Source organism: Paroedura picta, chromosome 3 (assembly GCF_049243985.1).
Source record: "Paroedura picta isolate Pp20150507F chromosome 3, Ppicta_v3.0, whole genome shotgun sequence".
NCBI classification, from domain to species: Eukaryota; Metazoa; Chordata; class Lepidosauria; order Squamata; family Gekkonidae; genus Paroedura; species Paroedura picta.
The window spans coordinates 74,789,322-74,811,089 of record NC_135371.1 but is presented as its reverse complement, the minus strand read 5'-3'; the positions used below and the strand labels follow the sequence as shown (position 1 = coordinate 74,811,089).

General features: G+C 44.8%; 1 protein-coding gene across 2 annotated transcripts in view; it reads left to right on the top strand.

Moving 5' to 3' along the window:
* The window catches only part of SGCD (sarcoglycan delta), a 349,857-nt gene that overhangs the window by 22,941 nt on the left and 305,148 nt on the right, over positions 1-21,768 (top strand). For both annotated transcript variants that reach the window (XM_077326433.1, XM_077326432.1), the window contains exon 2: positions 16,055-16,240. In XM_077326433.1, the coding sequence (XP_077182548.1) occupies positions 16,055-16,240 (186 nt within the window). The remainder of the gene's footprint in view (positions 1-16,054; positions 16,241-21,768) is intronic.

Genomic DNA, 21,768 nt, shown 5'->3' with positions numbered 1-21,768 from the left:
GGATAGGGAATGGGTTAGAGAACCGCACTCAAAGAGTTGTTGTCAATGGTGTTTTATCAGACTGGAGAGAGGTGAATAGCGGGGTACCTCAGGGCTCGGTGCTTGGCCCAGTACTTTTTAACATATTTATTAATGATCTAGATGAGGGGGTGGAGGGACTACTCATCAAGTTTGCAGATGACACCAAATTGGGAGGACTGGCAAATACTCCGGAATATAGAGACAGAGTTCAACGAGATCTGAACACAATGGAAAAATGGGCAAATGAGAACAAGATGCAATTTAATAAAGATAAGTGTAAAGTTCTGCATCTGGGTCAGAAAAATGAAAAGCATGCCTACTGGATGGGGGATACGCTTCTAGGTAGCACTGTGTGTGAACGAGACCTTGGGGTACTTGTGGATTGTAAACTAAACATGAGCAGGCAGTGTGATGCAGCAGTAAAATAGGCAAATGCCATTTTGGGCTGTATCAACAGGGGCATCACATCAAAATCACAAGATGTCATAGTCCCATTGTATACGGCACTGGTCAGACCACACCTGGAGTACTGTGTGCAGTTCTGGAGGCCTCACTTCAAGAAGGACGTCGATAAAATTGAAAGGGTACAGAGGAGAGCGACAAAGATGATCTGGGGCCAAGGGACCAAGCCCTATGAAGATAGGTTGAGGGACTTGGGAATGTTTAGCCTGGAGAAAAGGAGGTTGAGAGGGGACATGATAGCCCTCTTTAAGTATTTGAAAAGTTGTCACTTGGAGGAGGGCAGGATGCTGTTTCTGCTGGCTGCAGAGGAGAGGACACGCAGTAATGGGTTTAAACTACAAGTACAATGATATAGGCTTGATATCAGGAAAAAGGTTGTCAGTTGGAGGAGGGCAGGATGCTGTTTCTGTTAGCTGCAGAGGAGAGGACACGCAGTAATGGGTTTAAACTACAAGTACAATGATATAGGCTTGATATCAGGAAAAAGGTTTTCACAGTCAGAGTAGTTCAGCAGTGGAATAGCCTGCCTAAGGAGGTGGTGAACTCCCCCTCACTGGCAGTCTTCAAGCAAAGGTTGGATACACACTTTTCTTGGATGCTTTGGGATGATTAGGGCTGATCCTGCGTTGACACGCAGTAATGGGTTTAAACTTCAAGTACAACGATATAGGCTAGATATCAGGAATAAGTTTTTCACAGTCAGAGTAGTTCAGCAGTGGAATAGGCTTCCTAAGGAGGTGGTGAGCTCCCCCTCACTGGCAGTCTTCAAGCAAAGGTTGGATACACACTTTTCTTGGATGCTTTAGGATGCTTTGGGCTAATCCTGCGTTGAGCAGGGGGTTGGAATAGATGGCCTGTATGGCCCCTTCCAACTCTATGATTCTATGATTCTATATGGCACCCTTTTAAATACTTGAAGATGGTTATCAGATCCCCTCTCAATCGTGTCCTCTCTATGCTAAACAGAAGTACGACCCCAAAAGGCAGAAGCATGTGGGTCATTGGGATGGAAGAGGGGCATATTGGTAATCTAATAGGGGCACATGCCAATGGCATATATGCCGTTATGACCATTGTTGTGAAGTTTGTGGAGGCAATCATTCCAAGCAGGATTGCAAAAAATGTCTGGCAGTCAAACTCCCTTTCAAGGAGATCGGAACACAATGGAAAAATGGACAAATGAGAACAAGATGCTATTTAATAAAGATAAGTGTAAAGTTCAGCAGTGGAATAGGCTGCCTAAGGAGGTGGTGAGCTCCCCCTCACCGGCAGTCTTCAAGCAAAGGTTGGATGCACACTTTTCTTGGATGCTTTCGGATGCTTTGGCCTGATCCTGCGTTGAGCAGGGGGTTGGACTAGATGGCCTGTATGGCCCCTTCCAACTCTATGATTCTATGAGGCCAGCCCTCTTCCAAGAAGGGAGATGGGTCAGCAACCAATAATGGAAAAAAAGTTGAATTGAGATTCCTCCTGAGCTCTGATCCTTAGCCTCATCAGCAGTTTGTTTGACAACATTACTACTGCTGCTGAATAGCTATCAAAAAAAACCCAAGAAGCAGCTTATCTTGTGGTGGGTTTTTCAAGAGGCTTCAGGATCCCCTTCACAGGCTTGAGGATTACTACAATGAAGTCTAATTTGAAGTCGGCAGCCCAGTTACTGGAGGTCCTGGCAGAGAGGTTTGGTAAGGAGTGTGTGGCTGGGCAAATGGCGGGTCCATGTAATATGCCACATCTGCTTAATTTGCGGGTGTCGCCTCTGGGTGTTGTGCCCAAGAAGATCCCTGGCCAGTATCGGATGATACGTCACCTGTCATACCCAAAAGATGTGTCAGTGAATTATGCTATTGCAGTGAAATATGCGTCATTGGTTCCTGCGGTGGTGATCATTCATTCAAGCATGTGGCCATGGGGCTTTGTTGGCAAAATGCGACATTCAATCGGCCTTCTGCTTACTTCCAGTTCATCCTGATGATTTTTGTTTGCTTGGCTGTCATTTTAGGGGGTGCTGCTATGTTGATAAGGCCATGCCCATGGGATGTTCAATTCCGTGTGCGGCTTTTGTGACATTCAGTAGTTTCCTGGAATGGGCAATTAAGGAACAGACACAGCCACCACATGTCATGCACTTTTTAGATGACTTTCTATTCATGGGCCCTCCTGATTCTTCGGCATATGGTGAAAGATTGGCGGAATTCCAGAGTCTGGCATCAGAGTTGGGAGTGAGGCTAGCAGAGGAGAAGACAGAAGGTCCTATTCCCTGCTTGCAATTTTTGGAGATTATGCTGGACATGGTATCTGGATTGTCTCATCTGCCTCTGGAAAAACTCAGAACATTGGAAGTTATGATAAATGTCATGTTGCAAAAAATATATACTTTGCGAGATATGCAGGTACTCCTGAGACACCTTAATTTTGCCTGTAAGGCGGTATCTCCGGGTAGAGCCTTTTGTGTACAACTGGCTGGGTCCACTGCAGGCATAACAACATCCCATCATCATATTAGGTTAACTCAAACCCTGAAGGAGTACTTGGGGGTATGGTTGGAGTTTTTAGAGAGTTTTAATGGGATCGCAATATGGCAATCAGACATCAATCCAGACACTGCAGGCAGTTTGGGATTTGGGGTGATTTACCATGATCAGGAGCCTCTTGTGGCGCAGAGTGGTAAGGCAGCCGTCTGAAAGCTTTGCCCATGAGGCTGGGAGTTCAATCCCAGCAGCCGGCTCAAGGTTGACTCAGCCTTCCATCCTTCCGAGGTCGGTAAAATGAGTACCCAGCTTGCTGGGGGGTAAACGGTAATGACTGGGGAAGGCACTGGCAAACCACCCCGTATTGAGTCTGCCATGAAAATGCTAGAGGGCGTCACCCCAAGGGTCAGACATGACTCGGTGCTTGCACAGGGGATACCTTTACCTTTACCTTTACCATGATCAGTGGTGTTCAGGGCATTGGACCAAGGCTTGGGCTGAGATGGGCATTTTAAGAGACCTCACATTTCTAGAATTATTTCCTGTGATTGTGGCTGTAATGCTATGGAAAAAGCTGTTCAAGGATGGAAAATTCCTTTTTTGGTGTGATAATCTGGCGGTCGTCTGGATTATCAATAGTCAGTCTAGCTATTTGGAAAGAATTATGAGGCTGGTGAGGTATCTAGTGCGCACCTGTTTGGTTCATAATGTTTTATTTAGGACTAAGCATATACCTAAGGTGAATAATGATGTTGTGGATTCACTGTTTCAATTCCAGGTTCAACAGTTTTGGTCTCTTGCTCTGACAGTGAACTTTTACCAGACCCCTTCCCAGAGGAGCTGTGGAACCTCAGCATCTTCAATTGCTCCATCCACTCTGAGGGCATATTTAAGCACAGTAGCTGGATATGTCCAATTCTCTTTCAGTGCATTTAGCTGGCTTGTCCTTTCAGTGCATTTAGCTGGTTTGTCCTTTTACTGAAAAACTTTAGGTTGTTGGGATCAGCCATCTGGTGGTTTTCCTTATTGGAATGTCGTTAGTGGCGCAGGGCTGTATCACCAGCTTTGGTAGACCTAGCCAGGAGATGTGCAGACAAAGCAGTTGGAAAGTTTTTACTGGGAACAAGGGGGAGGAAGGTCAGGCACCCTGATATCAGTTATAGGCAATGGGTGCAGTATGCGGATGACAGAGTGCATGCCATATGGGAGTGGCTGCAGCATTGAGAGGTGGCAGGAGCACAGGAAAAATTTTCCTGACATCTGTGGAGGATGGAAGCTGGAAGCGGAGTTTGCAAAGGGGGCCAAGCTTGCGCACTGGCCTTCCTATTTGATGGGGGCCATGTGGATGCAGAGCCGGTAGGTAGGCTCGCATTTCCAGATGGTAGGCGAAATCCAGCAGAGGCAAAATGCCCAGCAGATTTGCAAATAGCTGCCACCTCCCGCTGGACAGCAGGTCAAATAATCCAGGGAGGGCAGGCATTTTAGCCAGCATAACCTGTAGATTAGAATTGCTGTTAATCTGGGCTGCCTTGTGATCGGCTGACCACAAGAGGCATTATCCTCTTCCATGCTGTACTACTCTCAGCTAATAAAATCGGCGGTGGCCATTTTCATGCCAAAAGTTAAAGTTGCAGTGTCCTCATTTAAGGAGTGATTATTCCCATGCAAAGCAATAACAACAACAACAACAATAATAATAATAACAATAATAACAATAATATTTATTTATTTATTTCTATTCCACCCTTCTATATAGCTGAGTCAAAATTTGTCCTGGGAGAGGGGGGAAATGACAAAATTCAGGTATTTTCTTAGGTCACTTGATCAAGTTTGTATATTGGGTTAGTTCCAGACTAAACTTTTCAATAACAGAATGGAACTTTCCCACTTCCCTCCACTCACTGCAGCCTACTGATCTTCACAAAATACTGCTTTTTGAGCATAGGATACCTTGGACTTTCTGAGGAATGATGATGATGTTAGCCATTCAGTCAATCCTATGGCATAGCTGCTACCACAATTTCCATTCTTGCACCACTTCTTTTAGTTGGGTAATTTTCTGGCTAGCCAGTGTCTATTTTGATTGTATCTAATCACCATGTTCTTTGTTGGCCTGGTTTCCTTTTTCCACTTACCAACACTAGCATAATTGCCTTCTCCACTGAGTTGGATCATATGATATAGCCAAAGTAAGTGAGCTGGAGTGTCATCATTTTACCTACCAGTGATAGATCAGGCTTTGTACACTGTTGTATTTCCTTTTTTGTGACTTTTGCTGTCGATGGAACCCACAGAAACTTTCTTCAACTTCAGAGTTCAAACAAATTGATTCTTCTCTTGTCTAATTGTTCATCGTCCAACTTTCACAGCCATAAGTGGCTATTGGAAATATGATAGATCTAAGTAATCTACATTTGGTAGTCAGGCTTATGTCCATGCTTTTCCATGTTCAGTTTAAACTTGTCATTGTTGAGCGACTCAGAGCCATTCGACATTTATTTCCCTACTACAATCACCACTCTCATCAATTTGTGATTCAAGAAAAATGAATTCTTGGATGCATTTGATCTCTTCACCATCAATTATTGTTGTTACATGTCTTGTTTTTGCAGTGGTCAATATTTTTGTCTTTTTAGTGTTTAAGAAAAGGCCACATTTTTTGCTTACTTAATTGATCTTTGTAATCAACTGTTCTAGGCCTTCCTTAGTTTCTTATAGGAGGGTAGTGTCATTAGCATACCAAAGATTATTATATTCCTGCCTACAATCTTAATTCTGATGTCGGATACTTTGAGTTTAATCTTTCTCATAATGTTTTCACTATATAAATTAAACAGGAAGGGGGAAAGAATACAACCTTGGCGCACTCAATGACATGTGAGATATCTGCAGCAGAAAGGGGGAATCTGGGAAATTGCCAATTTGGTCAGGAACCAACCCATTCATTACTTTCATAACCTCACATGTAATCTTAATACATTGATGCCATAACATAAGCAGAATAGGAACTGGTTTAGTGTGTTAAAATGCTGTCATTGTAATCACTTACTTAGTCTTCAACACATTTCTCTAATTTGCTCTCAGAAATGTACATATGTATTTGAAACGTTTATTTACTACCTGTTCTGAGACCCACTAAAGGAAGCTCACAAAATACAAGACAAAAAGAATAAAAGAAAATCAGTCTACTAAAAAGCCCATAGCAAAAAACTATGCATAAAAACAAAAAAAGTATGATGATTAAAAAATGTCTGTTGATAAGGGAGAGTTATGTAGGATTACTTTAAAGCAAGAGTATATAGTAGTCTGGTCAATGGGTAATGAGAGCCAGTTTGGTGTAGTGGTTAGGAATGCGGACTTCTAATCTGGCATGCCGGGTTCGATTCTGCACTCCCCCACATGCAACCAGCTGGGTGACCTTGGGTTCGCCACGGCACTGATAAAACTGTTCTGACCGAGCAGGAATATCAGGGCTCTCTCAGCCTCACCCACCCCACAGGGTGTCTGTTGTGGGGAGAGGAGCCTCCTTCGGGTAGGGAAAAGCGGCATATAAGAAGCAACTCTTCTTCTTCCTCTTCTTCTAAATCCTTCCCATAGATCCTGGTTAGAGTTCTGCTTCCTTATGAATGTTATCTGAGAAAAAGTTTCTAACATTACAGATCTGATCAAAGTAAAGTGAATTAGATACTTCTTCCATTTCATGTGTAGGCTACCAAATGCCCTGTAGTTTTCAAAGGTCATCCTTTTTTCTAAAAATCAGAGTCCCACAAAAATTAATGGATAAACTTATTGCTCCATAGCAATTGCTCCATAGATGAGGGAGTGGAGGGACTACTCATCAAGTTTGCAGATGACACCAAATTGGGAGGACTGGCAAATACTCCAGAAGATAGACACAGAGTTCAACGAGATCTGAACACAATGGAAAAATGGGCAAATGAGAACAAGATGCAATTTAATAAAGATAAGTGTAAAGTTCTGCATCTGGGTCAGAAAAATGAAAATCATGCCTACTGGATGGGGGATACGCTTCTAGGTAACACTGTGTGTGAACGAGACCTCGGGGTACTTGTGGATTGTAAACTAAACATGAGCAGGCAGTGTGATGCAGCGGTAAAAAAGGCAAATGCCATTGTGGGGTGTATCAACAGGGGCATCACATCAAAATCACAAGATGTCATAGTCCCATTGTATACGGCACTGGTCAGAGCACACCTGGAGTACTGTGTGCAGTTCTGGAGGCCTCACTTCAAGAAGGACATAGATAAAATTGAAAGGGTACAGAAGAGAGCTACGAGGATCATCTCAGGCCAAGGGACCAAGCGCTATGAAGATAGGTTGAGGGACTTGGGAATGTTCAGCCTGGAGAAAAGGAGGCTGAGAGGGGACATGATAGCCCTCTTTTAAGTATTTGAAAGGTTGTCACTTGGAGGAGGGCAGGATAATGTTCCCATTGGCTGCAGAGGAAAGGACACGCAGTAATGGGTTTAAACTACAAGTACAACGATATAGGCTAGATATTAGGGAAAAAAATTTCACAGTCAGAGTAGTTCAGCAGTGGAATAGGCTGCCTAAGGAGGTAGTGAGAGCCCCCTCACTGGCAGTCTTCAAGCAAAGGTTGGATACACACTTTTCTTGGATGGTTTAGGATGCTTTGGGCTAGTCCTGCGTTGAGCAGGGGGTTGGACTAGATGGCCTGTATGGCCCCTTCCATCTCTATGATTCTATGACCAAAATCACAAGATGTCATAGTCCTATTGTATATGGCATTGGTTAGACCACACCTGTAGTACTGTGTACAGTTCTGGAGGCCTCACTTCAAGAAGGCTGTAGATAAAATTGAAAGGGTACATAGGAGAGCGACGAGGATGATCTGGGGCCAAGGAACCAAGCCCTATGAAGATAGGTTGAGGGATTTGGGAATGTTCAGCCTGGAGAAAAGGAGACTGAGAGGAGACATGATAGACCTCTTTAAGTATTTGAAAGGTTGTCACTTGGAGGAGGGCAGGATGCTGTTCCCTTTGGCTGCAGAGGAAAGTATGCGCAGTAATGGATTTAAACTACAAAAATATAGGCTAGATATCAGGAAAAAAGTTTTCACAGTCAGAGTAGTCTAGTGGTGGCCTAAGGAGGTGCTGAGCTCCCCCTCACTGGCAGTCTTCAAGCGAAGGTTGGATACACACTTTTCTTGGATGCTTTAGGATGCTTTGGGCTGATCCTGCGTTGAGCTGGGGGTTAGACTAGGTGGCCTTCCAACTCTATTATTCTGTGATTCTGTGATTACGATATTTCTACATTAATGTACAGAGTATGGGAAACAAGCGGGAAGAACTAGAAGTCTGAATAAAGGAAGGGGACTGTGGTCTTATAGGTTTTATAGAAAACTGATGGGATAAATCTCACAACTGGAACAATAGGATTGAGGAGTACAATTTATTTAATAGGGACAGACAAATAAAGAAGGGGGAGGAGTAGCACTATATGTTAAGAAGAAATATATGTTTCTGTGTATGAGAGTTCATCTGAGAGTCTTTGGGTAAAAATAAAAGGAGTAGGTAATAATAGGGATATTTTGATGAGGGTGTGCTATAGAGATGGTCCTAGACCAAATTATAAAGTTGTCAGAGAGACAAGACCTAGCGGTCATGGGAGATTTCAATTACCCAGATGTCTCTTGGAAGACCAGCTCTGCTAAAAATGAAAAGTTCAATAAGTTCTTGACTTCTTCATTTCCCAGAAAGTGGAAGGCGCAGCCATGGGGTCTGCTATTTTAGACTTGATTCTTACCAATAGGGAAGAACTGGTTGACAAGGTGCACCTGGTAGTAGGTGATCATGTGCACCTGGTAGTAGTGATCATGTGATTTTGGACTTTTTGATCTTGGGGAAGAGAAATGCTGTACGTAGTCACACATACAGCCTGGACTTCAGGAGAGCAAGTTTTAACAAAGTTATGTTGAGTAGAATTCTGTGGTCAGAAAAACTTAAGGAGATGGAAGTCAAAGAAGGTTGGGAGTCTCTCAAAAGTGAAATACTGAAGGCACAATCACAGACAATTCCCTTGAGAAGGAAAACTGGGAGGAACCTAAAGAAACCAGGATGGCTCCATAAACAGCTTTCAAAAGAATTGAATAATAAAAAATACATTTAGAAAGTGGAAGGAGGACCTTATAAGTACCGTTGTGCGCGGCAGCATCCAAATCAGCCATTCCAGGGCAGAGTCTGCACTTACTTTGTTTATTCCATTGTCAATCGTGTTCAATTTAGATCGATTTGAACTCGGATCTTCCTCCCCCCCCATCATTGAAACAGGAAAGTGTTCTGCACGTGGTTAGGGTAGTTCAGAAGGGGTGGGGAGCCAAGCCTCTTTCTTTTCTTGAAGGGGGGGGGGGAGGAGCCAAGCAGGGAGCCTCTTTCTTTTCTACGAGGGGGGGGGAGAGGATCAAAGAAGGCAGAAGAGGGGAAAAAAATACAAGACCTACAGAGATTGAGAGAAATTAGGGGGTTTTCCTTTAAGGCAATCTTGTCACATGACCAACTTTGGCCAATCAGGGGTTCTCTACCATGGAGCAAAACACCGATTCAAATCAGCCTGCTTTCTCAATCCGGATATTAAACCCTGTTCCTTTTCCTCCATTTTTTCACTGTTGAAAAAATGCTATGTGCCCACATGCTTCTTTCATGGTTGCTCCTTAGAAGAAGGACGGATTTTGTACCCTATTGCTTACTACCGAAAGGAGTCTCAAAGCGGTTTACAAACACCTTTTCCATTTGTCTCTCCACAATAGTCAATCTGTGAGGTATGTAGGGTTGTGAGAGATCTGAGAGAACTGGGAATGGGCTGCAGTGACCCAGCAGGCCTCAGGTGTCTCAAAGCATTTTCCAATCGTCTTCCCCTTCTCTCCCCATAGCAGACTCCACATGAGGGAGGTGGGGTAGCGAGCCTCACAGGGAACCTGGCAACCCTAAGAGGAAGACTGTCTGTGCACAGCAGTCTTGACCTTAGTAAGGTTTTTAATACTGTTTTTTAATTTGCCAGGCCAAGGTTATTTGCCAGTTACTATTTCAGTTACGATGTGTGTCCAGACATTTACTTGTTCTCTATTTAGTTTCAGGCTGTAAATATTTATTTAGATCTTCCTGCACTATCCAGACTCACAGGACTGATGCTGGTCTGCCTGTCTGCGCCCCATGATAAGGGCTGGCCATAGCCCATAAGCCAGGAGGGACACTCCTGTACCACTCCCTACCAACTGCAGGCAAAAATGGCTCATTTGATGAAGGCTGGACTCTGAGGCATTGTACGATTTTGAAGTTCCACCTCCAAACCTCCAGGAATATTTCCAACCCAGGGGTAGCCAACCTACAGGTGTGGCCTGGAGAGCTCCTGGAATTACATCTCACCTGCAGAGTATAAAGATCAGCTCCCGAGGCAGAAAGGGCTACTTTGGACAGGGTTGTGGTAGAGAAGAAACATTTAAGGCTTCCCACACAGGTTGTTGTTGAATTGAAAGACTTGAGGCCTACTGCACAGGGTTGTTGTGCAGATGAAACAGGAGACAAAAGAGCCAGCTTCCTCTGCAGAATAACGCTGTGCGGTGGCCTCAAATCTGCAGAGAGTTGCAAAGAAAAAAGACACATGGCTTGGCTGTGTCTAACCCCTGGCCAGAGCAGTATTTTAAGTGAGAAGGGGCTTTTCTGTGGCCTCCCTGTCAGGCAACTGTTTGGCAGAAGGGGAAAGCCCCCCCCCCTCAAAAGGAAGGCCCTCAGTCTCCCCTGCGTTGCTCTTGGAAAGTCCTCCTCCCCTCAGTCAGGGCCTGTCAGAGGCTCCTTCGCAGCAGGCCTGAAGGGAGGGGGAGGGAGCACTCTGCAGCCTCCTGCCAGCTCTGTCAGGGTTCTGAGGCAATTTACAGTTGGACATGGCAGTTACGACAGGCTTGGGGTGAAAAGGGCTGGTGCAGCCTGTCCAAGCCTCTGTTCTCATCCCCCTTGGCAGCCCTACTGACCTCCTCTCCCTGCGGTGGTCAGGAGCAGACTGGCAGCCAGACTGGGCTGGGTGAATGGAATTTTGGTCTGTCCTGCTGAGGGGCCAATAGGAAGGCACTTTGCGCGCCTCCCCATTGGCTGCTTGGCCCTGGATGGACACTCGGAGGGCCCAATCAGGAGCCGCTTCGCGGCTCCTGATTGGGCCCTCTGAGTTTTTATCCTGGACAGGGCCCGCCCTAACTCCTCCCCAGGTGGCCTTACTCTTTTATTTAATAGGACCCTGTCCTATTTAAAGATGGAACAGAATTTTTTTTCTGTTGCCCCAGAGGGTCAGACCAGAACCAGTGCGTTAAAATTAATTTTAAAAGAATTTTCGGCTAAACATCTGGAAGAAGTTCCTGACAGAGTGGTTCCTCAGTGGAACAGGCTTCTTTGGAAGGCAGTTTCTCCTTCATTGGAAGTTTTTAAGCAGAGCCTAGATAGTTATCTGACAGAAATGCTGATTTTATGAACTTGGGCAGATTGGGAGTGCGTGGGCAGGTAGTTGTGAGTTCCTGTATTGTGCAGGGGTTGGACTAGATGACCTTGGTACCCCTTCCAACTCTGTGATTCTATGATCCTGTAAGATGTTCCTGATGCCTCATCATGAGTCTTCTACCATGATGTAAACCGACCTGTGCACTTGGAAAGGGCAGCATTAGATAGATGATAGATAGACAATAGATTAGATTAGATTAGATTAGATTACAGTATTTGCTGGCATATAAGACTACTTTCCCCCCCTGAAAAACATGCCTCCAAGTGGTGGGGTCGTCCTATACACCGGGTGCACTTCAGTTGGGATAGACATAGCTGCCCATAGTGGCCCATAGTACCGTAATGTAATGTAACAAACTCTATATTTTGAGTGGAAATGTTGGGGGGTTGTCTTATTCGCCCAGTCGTCTTATACGCTGGCAAATATGGTAGATTAGATTAGATTAGATTAAAAAAAAAACCTTGTTCTAGCCGTTTCAGCTTCCGATTCTTGTGTAGCTCCCAAGAATAACAAGGGACCAGTTTGAGATTGGGGTGGAATCAGCATTGGGGTTACACATTTATCTGTCTCATACTTGTATTTATACTTCTACAAAATAAGAAGTTGTTGTTTCTGCTACTTCTAGTCTAATCAGATTGGTAGAAGTTATTTTTCAGTGTTTTTTGGATCTCTTATTTGCCACTAGGGAGGTTAATTAATTCAAACAGATCATCAAGCGGACGTTTTAAACAGCCTAAATTTGTATATGCAGATCTGCTCCTATAATAAGTGAGTGCAGTAGAGGAAATCATTATAAAAGGACCAAATCACACTGTAAGTCAATCACTAAATAGTATTTAGTAGAAGTAAATTCTGATTAAGCAGGCAACTCTGAATTCAGTATGTAGTACAGAAAGAATTAGCCAGCTATTACGTGATTCACAATCCATATTAGAGACCAGGTCTCAGTACCAGTTTACATACATCTGCAAACTGGAGTCAGTGAGGAAATAGTTCATGTTGTATGTTCAGTAGACGAACTGCACTGATGGAACAGTGTGCAGTATATTTTACATTAGTGTGGCATAATTTTCCTGCATTACATTATCAGAAGGTCACAGTGAATCTCATTTACAGTATTGAAAAGGTGGGTTATCTGCTACATGATGCCTTATTATATTCATAAATATGATTCAAGCTGGGGAAATTGTATTTTTGATCATGTTTCTTATTTCCAGTTGCATTTTTCTTTGTCTATTGTAGAACAAACCTTCTTTTAAAATTCAAGTATTTTGATTTCTAGGCCACCCCTCCCCACTAATGGGCTCAGGGCAGCTCACAATACATCCCTTTTTCCTTCAAAGGAATGATTTTCAGTATATCATAATTTCAGGAAATGTTTATATTTTATATTTATACTAGAATATAAGCCCACTGTAAGAGAAATACAGCGGGTGCTAGCAGGCAGGGTTGTAAGGCATGGCCAGGAACAGGCTCAGTGTTGGATGTCAGTGTGTCTGTTTGGAGTCTGTCTGTGCCTCGATTGCCCCCCCCCCTGTCCTGCAAGGGATCCTTCCTTCCAACGTTCCTTTTGAGTTGTCAGCGTCTGTCTGGAGTCTGTCTGTGCCTCGATCTCCCCCCCCCCCCGTCCTGCATGGGATCCTTCCTCCCAACGTTCCTTTTGAGTTGTCAGTGTCTATCTGGAGTCTGTCTGTGCCTCGATCTCCCCCCCCCCCCTGTCCTGCATGGGATCCTTCCTCCCAACGTTCCTTTTGAGTTGTCAGTGTCTATCTGGAGTCTGTCTGTGCCTCGATCTCCCCCCCCCCTGTCCTGCATGGGATCCTTCCTCCCAACGTTCCTTTTGAGTTGTTAGTGTCTATCTGGAATCTGCCTGTGCCTCGATCTCCCCCCCCCCCTGTCCTGCATGGGATCCTTCCTCCCAACGTTCCTTTTGAGTTGTTAGTGTCTATCTGGAATCTGTCTGTGCCTCGATCTACCCCCCCCCCCTGTCCTGCATGGGATCCTTCCTCCCAACGTTCCTTTTGAGTTGTTAGTGTCTATCTGGAATCTGCCTGTGCCTTGGTCTTCTCCCCCCCCCCCTGTCCTGCATGGGATCCTTCCTCCCAACGTTCCTTTTGAGTTGTCAGTGTCTATCTGGAGTCTGTCTGTGCCTCAATCTCCCCCCCCCCCTGTCCTGCATGGGATCCTTCCTGTGTGTAGTCTGTCTGTGCCTCGATACGCGGCTCTCTCGAGCAGCTCTGTTTTGGGGCAGGCGGCGGCTGTCTCGGGCAGGGAGGCCTCTCGGGCAGCTCTCTTTTGGGGCAGGCGGCGGCTGTCTCGGGCAGGGAGGCCTCTCGGGCAGCTCTCTTTTGGGGCAGGCGGCGGCTGTCTCGGGCAGGGAGGCCTCTTGGGCAGCTCTCTTTTGGGGCAGGCGGCGGCTGTCTCGGGCAGGGAGGCCTCTCAGGCAGCTGTCTTTTGGGGCAGGCGGCGGCTGTCTTGGGCAGGGAGGCCCCGGCAGCCACTCTCTGCGGCGGCCTGACGCAGCGAGAGACGCTTCGCGCCTCTCGCCACATCAGGCCGGGAGCAACTGCGAGCTGCGCTGTGCGCGGCTCGCAGTTGCTGGGGCTGAGAATCAGAGGGACCAATCGGCAGGCGCTCTGCGCCTGCCGATTGGTCCCTCCGATTGTCTGTCATGAGGAAGGGTCCAATCCGGACCCTTCCTCATCCCAGACACATCCCGCCCCAGAACGCCTTACTCTTTTATTTTATTTAGGCGGTGTTCAGATTTCTTTTCAGACAGTTTTCAGTTCTGGAATTTTGGCTCCCCAAAATTATGTCCTTAAAAAAAGACCTGGAATTAAAAATTAAGAATTGGGAATAATTTTTTTCCCCATTCTATTCAAAGTAGTAGCAGAGTGAGGGAGCAGAAGAGCACCCTGGTAGTTTGGTGGTATACCAGTCCCATCATGTGGAAAAACCTGGCCACTAAACTCTGCAGGCCCTATAAAGTGTGCATGTGTCTCCAAGCAGCTGGAAGTTCTGAAACCTGGGTCTACTGCCCATTATTTTCAGTGAACCATAGACCTACTATCCAAGGTCTAGGGACAAAGTCTGTCTCTTTAAATTCTAAAGAGACATTATTTTCAATGCTGCTGTGAACATTCAAAATAACATCACTTTAAAGTTTAAAGTGGCATTATTTAAAATGGGAGGTAGATGTTGTCCTTAAACAATGGAAAGCAGGTCTATGACCCACTGAAAATAGAAACCAGAAATTTTACAGGGAATCTTTTCAGCGGGAGGTACACCTGGCCCTCAGACTCTAAAGACCAGTGCTGCTGGTCATTAATTAGTATCCCCTTCAGCTATTGTTTTCTAATGGGTAGATAGAACAGTTTGTCTTGGAAAATGGCACTTTGGCCCATCACCAAAGAGCTGTTTGACAGAGGCACTTTCTCTTTCTCCTGAAATACCCCCAAAATTCTGGGAGGTAAATTATCATTACTACTGGAATTTAGGGAATGTCCCAAGGTGTTTCAGATATCTCCAAGATGACCTGAAACAGATAATTTGGAGTTCAATTTCAGCTTAGCTATATCTGAATACACTCCTCTATAGCAGGTCTTATGTTAGAGAACATTAGCTCCAGGCACTTTTCAGGTCCTTGAAAAATGATGCTTTTGTATGAACAAGATCAGTTCCTAATGCTGTAAGTACATACTCCACAAAGGAGGAATGTATATGCAGTGAATAACGAGGAGCAAAGAAGAAAGAAGACATAATATTCAAGCTTATGGGTATTGTCCGTATTTTGATATAGCACATTAACGCTATCCCAACAGAGGTGGTTCTGCTGCACCGACAAATTGACACCTTAGGGTCCAAGCAGTGTTTGGATTTCTGCATACTATGCTATATTATATTCCATGGAGCAAAGATCTTTAACTCTCTGTCTCTGTCTCCCTCTCTAATTTCCATGCATCTGCTCTGCCACAGCATCATTTCTTGGAGATAAAATTGGTTTGCTTTGCTAAATAAGTATGTTCTGTAAGAACATTGGTGAGGTACCTGCATCTTTTGGCATTATTTGATTACTTCTGAGCAACTAGAGTAACATTGTATATTAAGCTTGCCTCAGGGAAAGAATCCCGTTACCCTTCTCTGCCCTTTCTTTGGCAGTGCTGAAGAATAATTGTATTTGAGATTATTTTGTGCGTGAATCAAAATCTCAGAGAAGTAATATTGCATTTTGAAAACAAAGTGCTGAACTCGCCTTCTTTTTCAAAATGCATGCAAATTTCCCCCTTTGGATTTTGAAGCCCCTAGAGTGCCTGTCTTGCAAAAACCTGTAGCTGCAAAGAGAGCCATTTGAGACCAGTTTTCATGGGAAATTCTTGTATGTTTGTATGTTTCAAAATGTATATAATAGTTTCATTATAATTCATTGCTATATAAAATAGCCAAACAGAAGAACAATACAGTAGCAAACCACTGGATATAGTTGTGTACAGCAGGTATTTTAAAAATGGTCTACAGTGTGAGCATGGTCTTCCACTTATTTGGGTTTATCCTGCAGCTTAATGCATGCCTTTGTGTTTCAGATGTCTCAGGAACAGTATGCACACAGGAGCACCATGCAGAGCTCAGAAGGACCACACGTGTACAAAGTGGGGATTTATGGCTGGCGGAAGAGGTGCCTCTATTTCTTTGTGCTACTCCTAATGATTTTAATTCTTGTGAACCTTGCCATGACCATTTGGATTCTCAAAGTTATGAACTTCACAATTGTAAGTATAGGATACTGAGGCTACCTGTGTTTTGACTGGGGCAGGGGGCATCAGCAGGCATTTGTTCAGGGTTTATTGTAAATATATTTGCAGTCCTCAAATATGCAACATGGTAAGCTCATCATATATCATTCAAAATAACTTCATGAAAAATAGGGGAAAGTATTGTTTTCTTTTAGTGTATAGATGTTTGCTTATTGCTTTTTTCACCACTCAAAATCCCAGTTCCTGGCATAATGAAAGAGTGTCAATGCAGTCCTAAGCAGAGTTGTAACTTCCTGATCCTATGTTGTGTTATCACCATGTATCTCTGCTTAGGATGGCATTGTAATTTTCATCATATCATAGCTAGAATTTAGATTTTCTTGGTCCATATGGAAAAATTCACCTCCATTGTAACGGGATTTAAAAACTGCCTAACATGGAAAATAAGGTTAGTGTAAACCGACAACAGTGTCTTGTATGTGTTTTTGCAAGTCAGAATCTAAACTGAAAAACAGTAGAAACAAGGTTATTTGTTTAGATGTGTAAGTATACTTTCTGAATCTAATAAAAGATAATACACTGCACAGAGACAGTATTATTTCCCTTATACCTCAAGTCAAGTGCTTAAAAAAATCTACTTTACATACCTTTCCACAATAATCATATTGTGAAATTTTTTCATGACCACTAGGAAATATGAACCTACAAGAAATGTATAACTTCCATCAAATGTTTTATAGGCAGGATTTTCTTTCTTATAGATAACATTCCTTTCCCCTTCTTCTGCTGAAAATCAGATCCAGCTCAGTTTTCTTGTTGTGCAGTCCCCTTCAGGATATTGTATAAATGATAAATGGACTTTATTCTCATCTAAGAGATACTACTGTAAGCTATTATAACATCAAATGAACAACTTTAGACAGAGTAATCAACACTGTGCAGTGAAACAGATATACAGTGTTGTAATCTGCAAACATTTGGAGGACAATTTGGTGATCCAAGGAAGTCAGCATGGAGTTGTCTCCAACAGGTCCTGCCAGACCAACCCGGTTTCCTTTTTTGACCAAGTAACAGGTTTGCTGGATCGTGGAAATTCGGTTGATGTTGTTTACTTGGATTTTAGTAAAGCTTTTGATAAGGTTCTCCATGATGCTCTGATGGATAAATTGAAGGACTGCAATCTGGATTTTCAGATAGTAAGGTGGATAGGGAATTGGTTAGAGAACCGCACTCAAAGAGTTATTGTCAATGGTGTTTCATCAGACTGGAGGGAGGTGAGTAGCGGGGTACCTCAGGGCTCGGTGCTCGGCCCGGTACTTTTTAACATACTTATTAATGATGTGGATGAGGGGGTGGAGAGACTACTCATCAAGTTTGCACATGATACCAAATTGGGAGGACTGGCAAATACTCCGGAAGATAGAGACAGAGTTCAACTGTTGAGGGACTGGGGAATGTTCAGCCTGGAGAAAAGGAGGTTGAGAGGGGACATGATAGCCCTATTTAAGTATTTGAAAGGTTGTCAGTTGGAGGAGGGCAGGATGCTGTTTCTGTTAGCTGCAGAGGAGAGGACACGCAGTAATGGGTTTAAACTACAAGTACAGAGCCAGTTTGGTGTAGTGGTTAGGAGTGCGGACTTGTAATCTGGCATGCCAGGTTCGATTCTGCGCTCCCCCACATGCAACCAGCTGGGTGACCTTGGGCTCGCCACGGCACTGATAAAACTGTTCTGACCGGGCAGTGATATCAGGGCTCTCTCAGCCTCACCCACCCCACAGGGTGTCTGTTGTGGGGAGATGAATGGGAAGGCGACTGTAAGCCGCTTTGAGCCTCCTTCGGGTAGGGAAAAGCGGCATATAAGAACCAACTCTTCTTCTTCTTCTTCTTCTACAATGATATAGGCTTGATATCAGGAAAAAGGTTTTCACAGTCAGAGTAGTTCAGCAGTGGAATAGCCTGCCTAAGGAGGTGGTGAACTCCCCCTCACTGGCAGTCTTCAAGCAAAGGTTGGATACACACTTTTCTTGGATGCTTTGGGATGATTAGGGCTGATCCTGCGTTGAGCAGGGGGTTGGACTAGATGGCCTGTATGGCCCCTTCCAACTCTATGATTCTATGATTCTATAATGATTTTGCTGGGCCATTTATACCAGAAAAGGCTAGTTGATATAAAGTATGGCAGTGATTAACTGTACTAAGACCTTTTCTAAAACCTGCTTGTTGGAAATGTATAACCTGATTTTCATTCACCCAGTCTTCCAGTTTACGTAGCAAAAATTTGCTATACAATTTTGCTGATATATCCAAGAGGCATATTGGTCTGTAATTTTGTGGATCCGTTCTGTAACCTTTCTTAAAAATAGGGACAATAATACTCAACTTCCATCTAGATGGCATTAGACCAGATTCATTTATTTGTATAGAAACTTTGGCTACGGTCCAGAATGGTAGCATGGAGAGCAATTTGGGCATTGGTCTCTGGTCTTATATCTCTTAAACCAGATCCTATTCGAGCATTAAAATCACCACAAATAATAAACTGGGCTTTTGGATAGTGGTAAATCAAAAATTCCATTATAGTGGCCAAGGAGTCTCAGGGATTCTCCTTATCCTGATCTAAGGAACTCTTGGGTGGTATGTATACATTGATACACACTAGATTTCCAGAATAAAGACCCTTAATTAAAATTGTCTGGAATTGGTTGGAACAACTGTTTACTATAACTTGCACATCAACGTTTAAGTCAACATTTACTAATATCGCTAAACCTCCACTACCCCGGCCCTTTGGTTTGCTCCTGGGGAGGAAAGCTATGGCAAATCCAGACAGCATCCTAAAAAGCAGAGACATCACCCTGCCAACAAAAGTGCATTTAGTCAAGGCTATGGTCTTCTCAGTTGCAATGTATGGCTGTGAAAGTTGGACCATAATGAAGGCTGAGAGACAAAGAATTGAGGCTTTTGAACTCTGGTGCTGGAGAAGACTCTTGCGAGTCCCTTGGACTGCATGGCGAACAAACCGGTCAGTCCTAGAGGAGATCGGCCCTGACCACTCCTTAGAAGGCCAGATCCTGAAGATGAAGCTCAAATACTTTAGCCACCACATGAGAAGGAAGGACTCCCTGGAGAAGAGCCTAATGCTGGGAGCGATTGAGGGCAAAAGAAGAAGGGGACAACAGACAATGGCTGGATGAAGTCACTGAAGCAGTCGTTGTGAACTTAAATGGACTCCGGGGAATGGTAGAGGATAGGAAGGCCTGGAGGATCATTGTCCATGGGGTCGCAATGGGTCGGACACAACTTCGCACCTAACAACAACAAAGAATGGCCATTGAGGGCAGCATCCCCAGCAGCCTCCTTCTGAGTTAGCAGAGTATAAGAAGAGTAAATAACTCAGGAGACACAACCAAGGGCCTGCCTGGCAGCTCAATAATGATCAGTGTTAATTCCTGAAGCCTGCAAAGGTAGGGAGGGGAGTATTGAAAGGTACCACAGGTCACTGAACAGCTGATTATGACAGTTGCAGGGATGTCATGATCAGCTGTGATGTGAGGGCTCAGTCTTTTTAAATGCTCCCCACCAGCCTGCTAATACAGTTCCATGGGGCTATCATAATCAGTTGTAATTTTTTTTGGGGGGGAATCCCTTTAAATGCTCCCCACCAGTCTGTCAAGGCATGCAGAGAACAATTAAATGGGGCGGGAGCCTCTGTTACAGTTTATCATGACAGTCCCGTGGGTTATGGTTCCTTTAAATGCTCCCCACAAGCAGGGGGGCATTTTATATCTGATTATGATATCATATGGTTTGTTCTAAAGGCTGATTAAATTATGAATGTTCATTGAAAGTCCAACTACAAATACTGTGGATTCTGAATTCCTCCCCAGGGAATTCCCCCGACTGGAGAGAGCAGTTGACAGTGTCCCTGAGCTGATCACCTATCCGTTCACCGCTCTTCTTAAGGAGCCAAGACGGACAGGGGCCGAGGGGGCAAGTGGTCGCCCTCATCCTCCCTAGCAACCCGTCCACTTTGGGTTGAGAGAGCCATCTGAAGCGATCAAACGTTACCTACAAAGGCAGCCAACGGGCCTCCAGTTCATTAACTGTATTAACCGTGGCTGAAAGGGAGTGGTGGAGCGTCAAGACTTTATCTGCGAAATGGCTCGCAAATGCCTCACAGCTGATGGTCAATTTCCTACTATTTTGGCGCCCTTCTTCCAGGGTGGTGAGAGATCTAAGAACCCTAAATAGTCGAGCTGGGCGAGAGCTAGCGGATGCAATTTCTGCGGCAAAGAAGTCACGTTTAGCCGCTTTCACTGCCATCTCATACTCCCTCATAAACGTGCAATAAGATGATCTTGTAGCCTCGTCACGAGCCTTCCGCCACACTCGCTCTAGTCGTCTCAATTCCCTCTTCTTCTCCTGGAGCTCCCCGGTGTACCAGGGTGCCCGTTTGAGTCGAGGGCAGAGAGGATGTCTGGGAGCAATCTCGTCTATGGCAGTTGACAGGCGGGACTGCCAGTCCTCCACCATGGCCGCCAACGAGATGCCGGTAGATTTTGGGTCGCCCAGAGCATTCTGTAAAGCAATTGGATCCATGAATCTCCTTGGTCGGGCAAAAATACGCCCACCGCCCCAGTGGGGAGGGGGTGGGGTCTTGATCCAAGCCTGTAGGGCGTAGTGGTCTGACCATGGGACGGCCAAGGACGTATCCAGAGCCACCTCTATCCCAGCGCTGAAGATCAGGTCGAAGGTGTGGCCTGGCAACAATTTGCAAGAGCCCCAGTGTCGCCATGGCCAGGTCCAAGCCAAGTCATGGACATTGAAGTCCCCCAAGATAATAAGCCTGGGGTACTGCAGGCTCGGCAGGGCATCTGGTTGCGTGTTGGGGGGACGGTATACCAACCAGCTGCAGTGGGGCTGCTCAGGGTTGTCAGGATTGCTAGAATCTCTGCCATAAATTAGCCTGAGTTCTTCTGTTAGCTGCAGAGGGACTTGGGAATGTTCAGCCTGGAGAAAAGGAGGTTGAGAGGTGACATGATAGCCCTCTTTAAGTATTTGAAAGGTTGTCACTTGGAGGAGGGCAGGATGCTGTTTCTGCTGGCTGCAGAGGAGAGGACACGCAGTAATGGGTTTAAACTTCAACGATATAGGCTAGATATCAGGAAAAAGGTTTTCACAGTCAGAGTAGTTCAGCAGTGGAATAGGCTGCCTAAGGAGGTGGTGAGCTCCCCCTCACTGGCAGTCTTCAAGCAAAGGTTGGATACACACTTTTCTTGGATGCTTTAGGATGCTTAGGGCTAATCCTGCGTTGAGCAGGGGGTTGGACTAGATGGCCTGTATGGCCCCTTCCAACTCTATGATTCTATGATTCTATGATTCTATGCTAACTAGTAAAAGTAAAATATATGTTGTTGTAACTCTTATCACTTGTTGAGGCCTCTCGGCTGGGCCAGGTTTTTGCTATTAACCAGTCAAGGTCATGAGAATGTATCACTGTTTTTAATTGCATGTGTCTCTTCTCTCCTTCTCCCCTCCCTTGG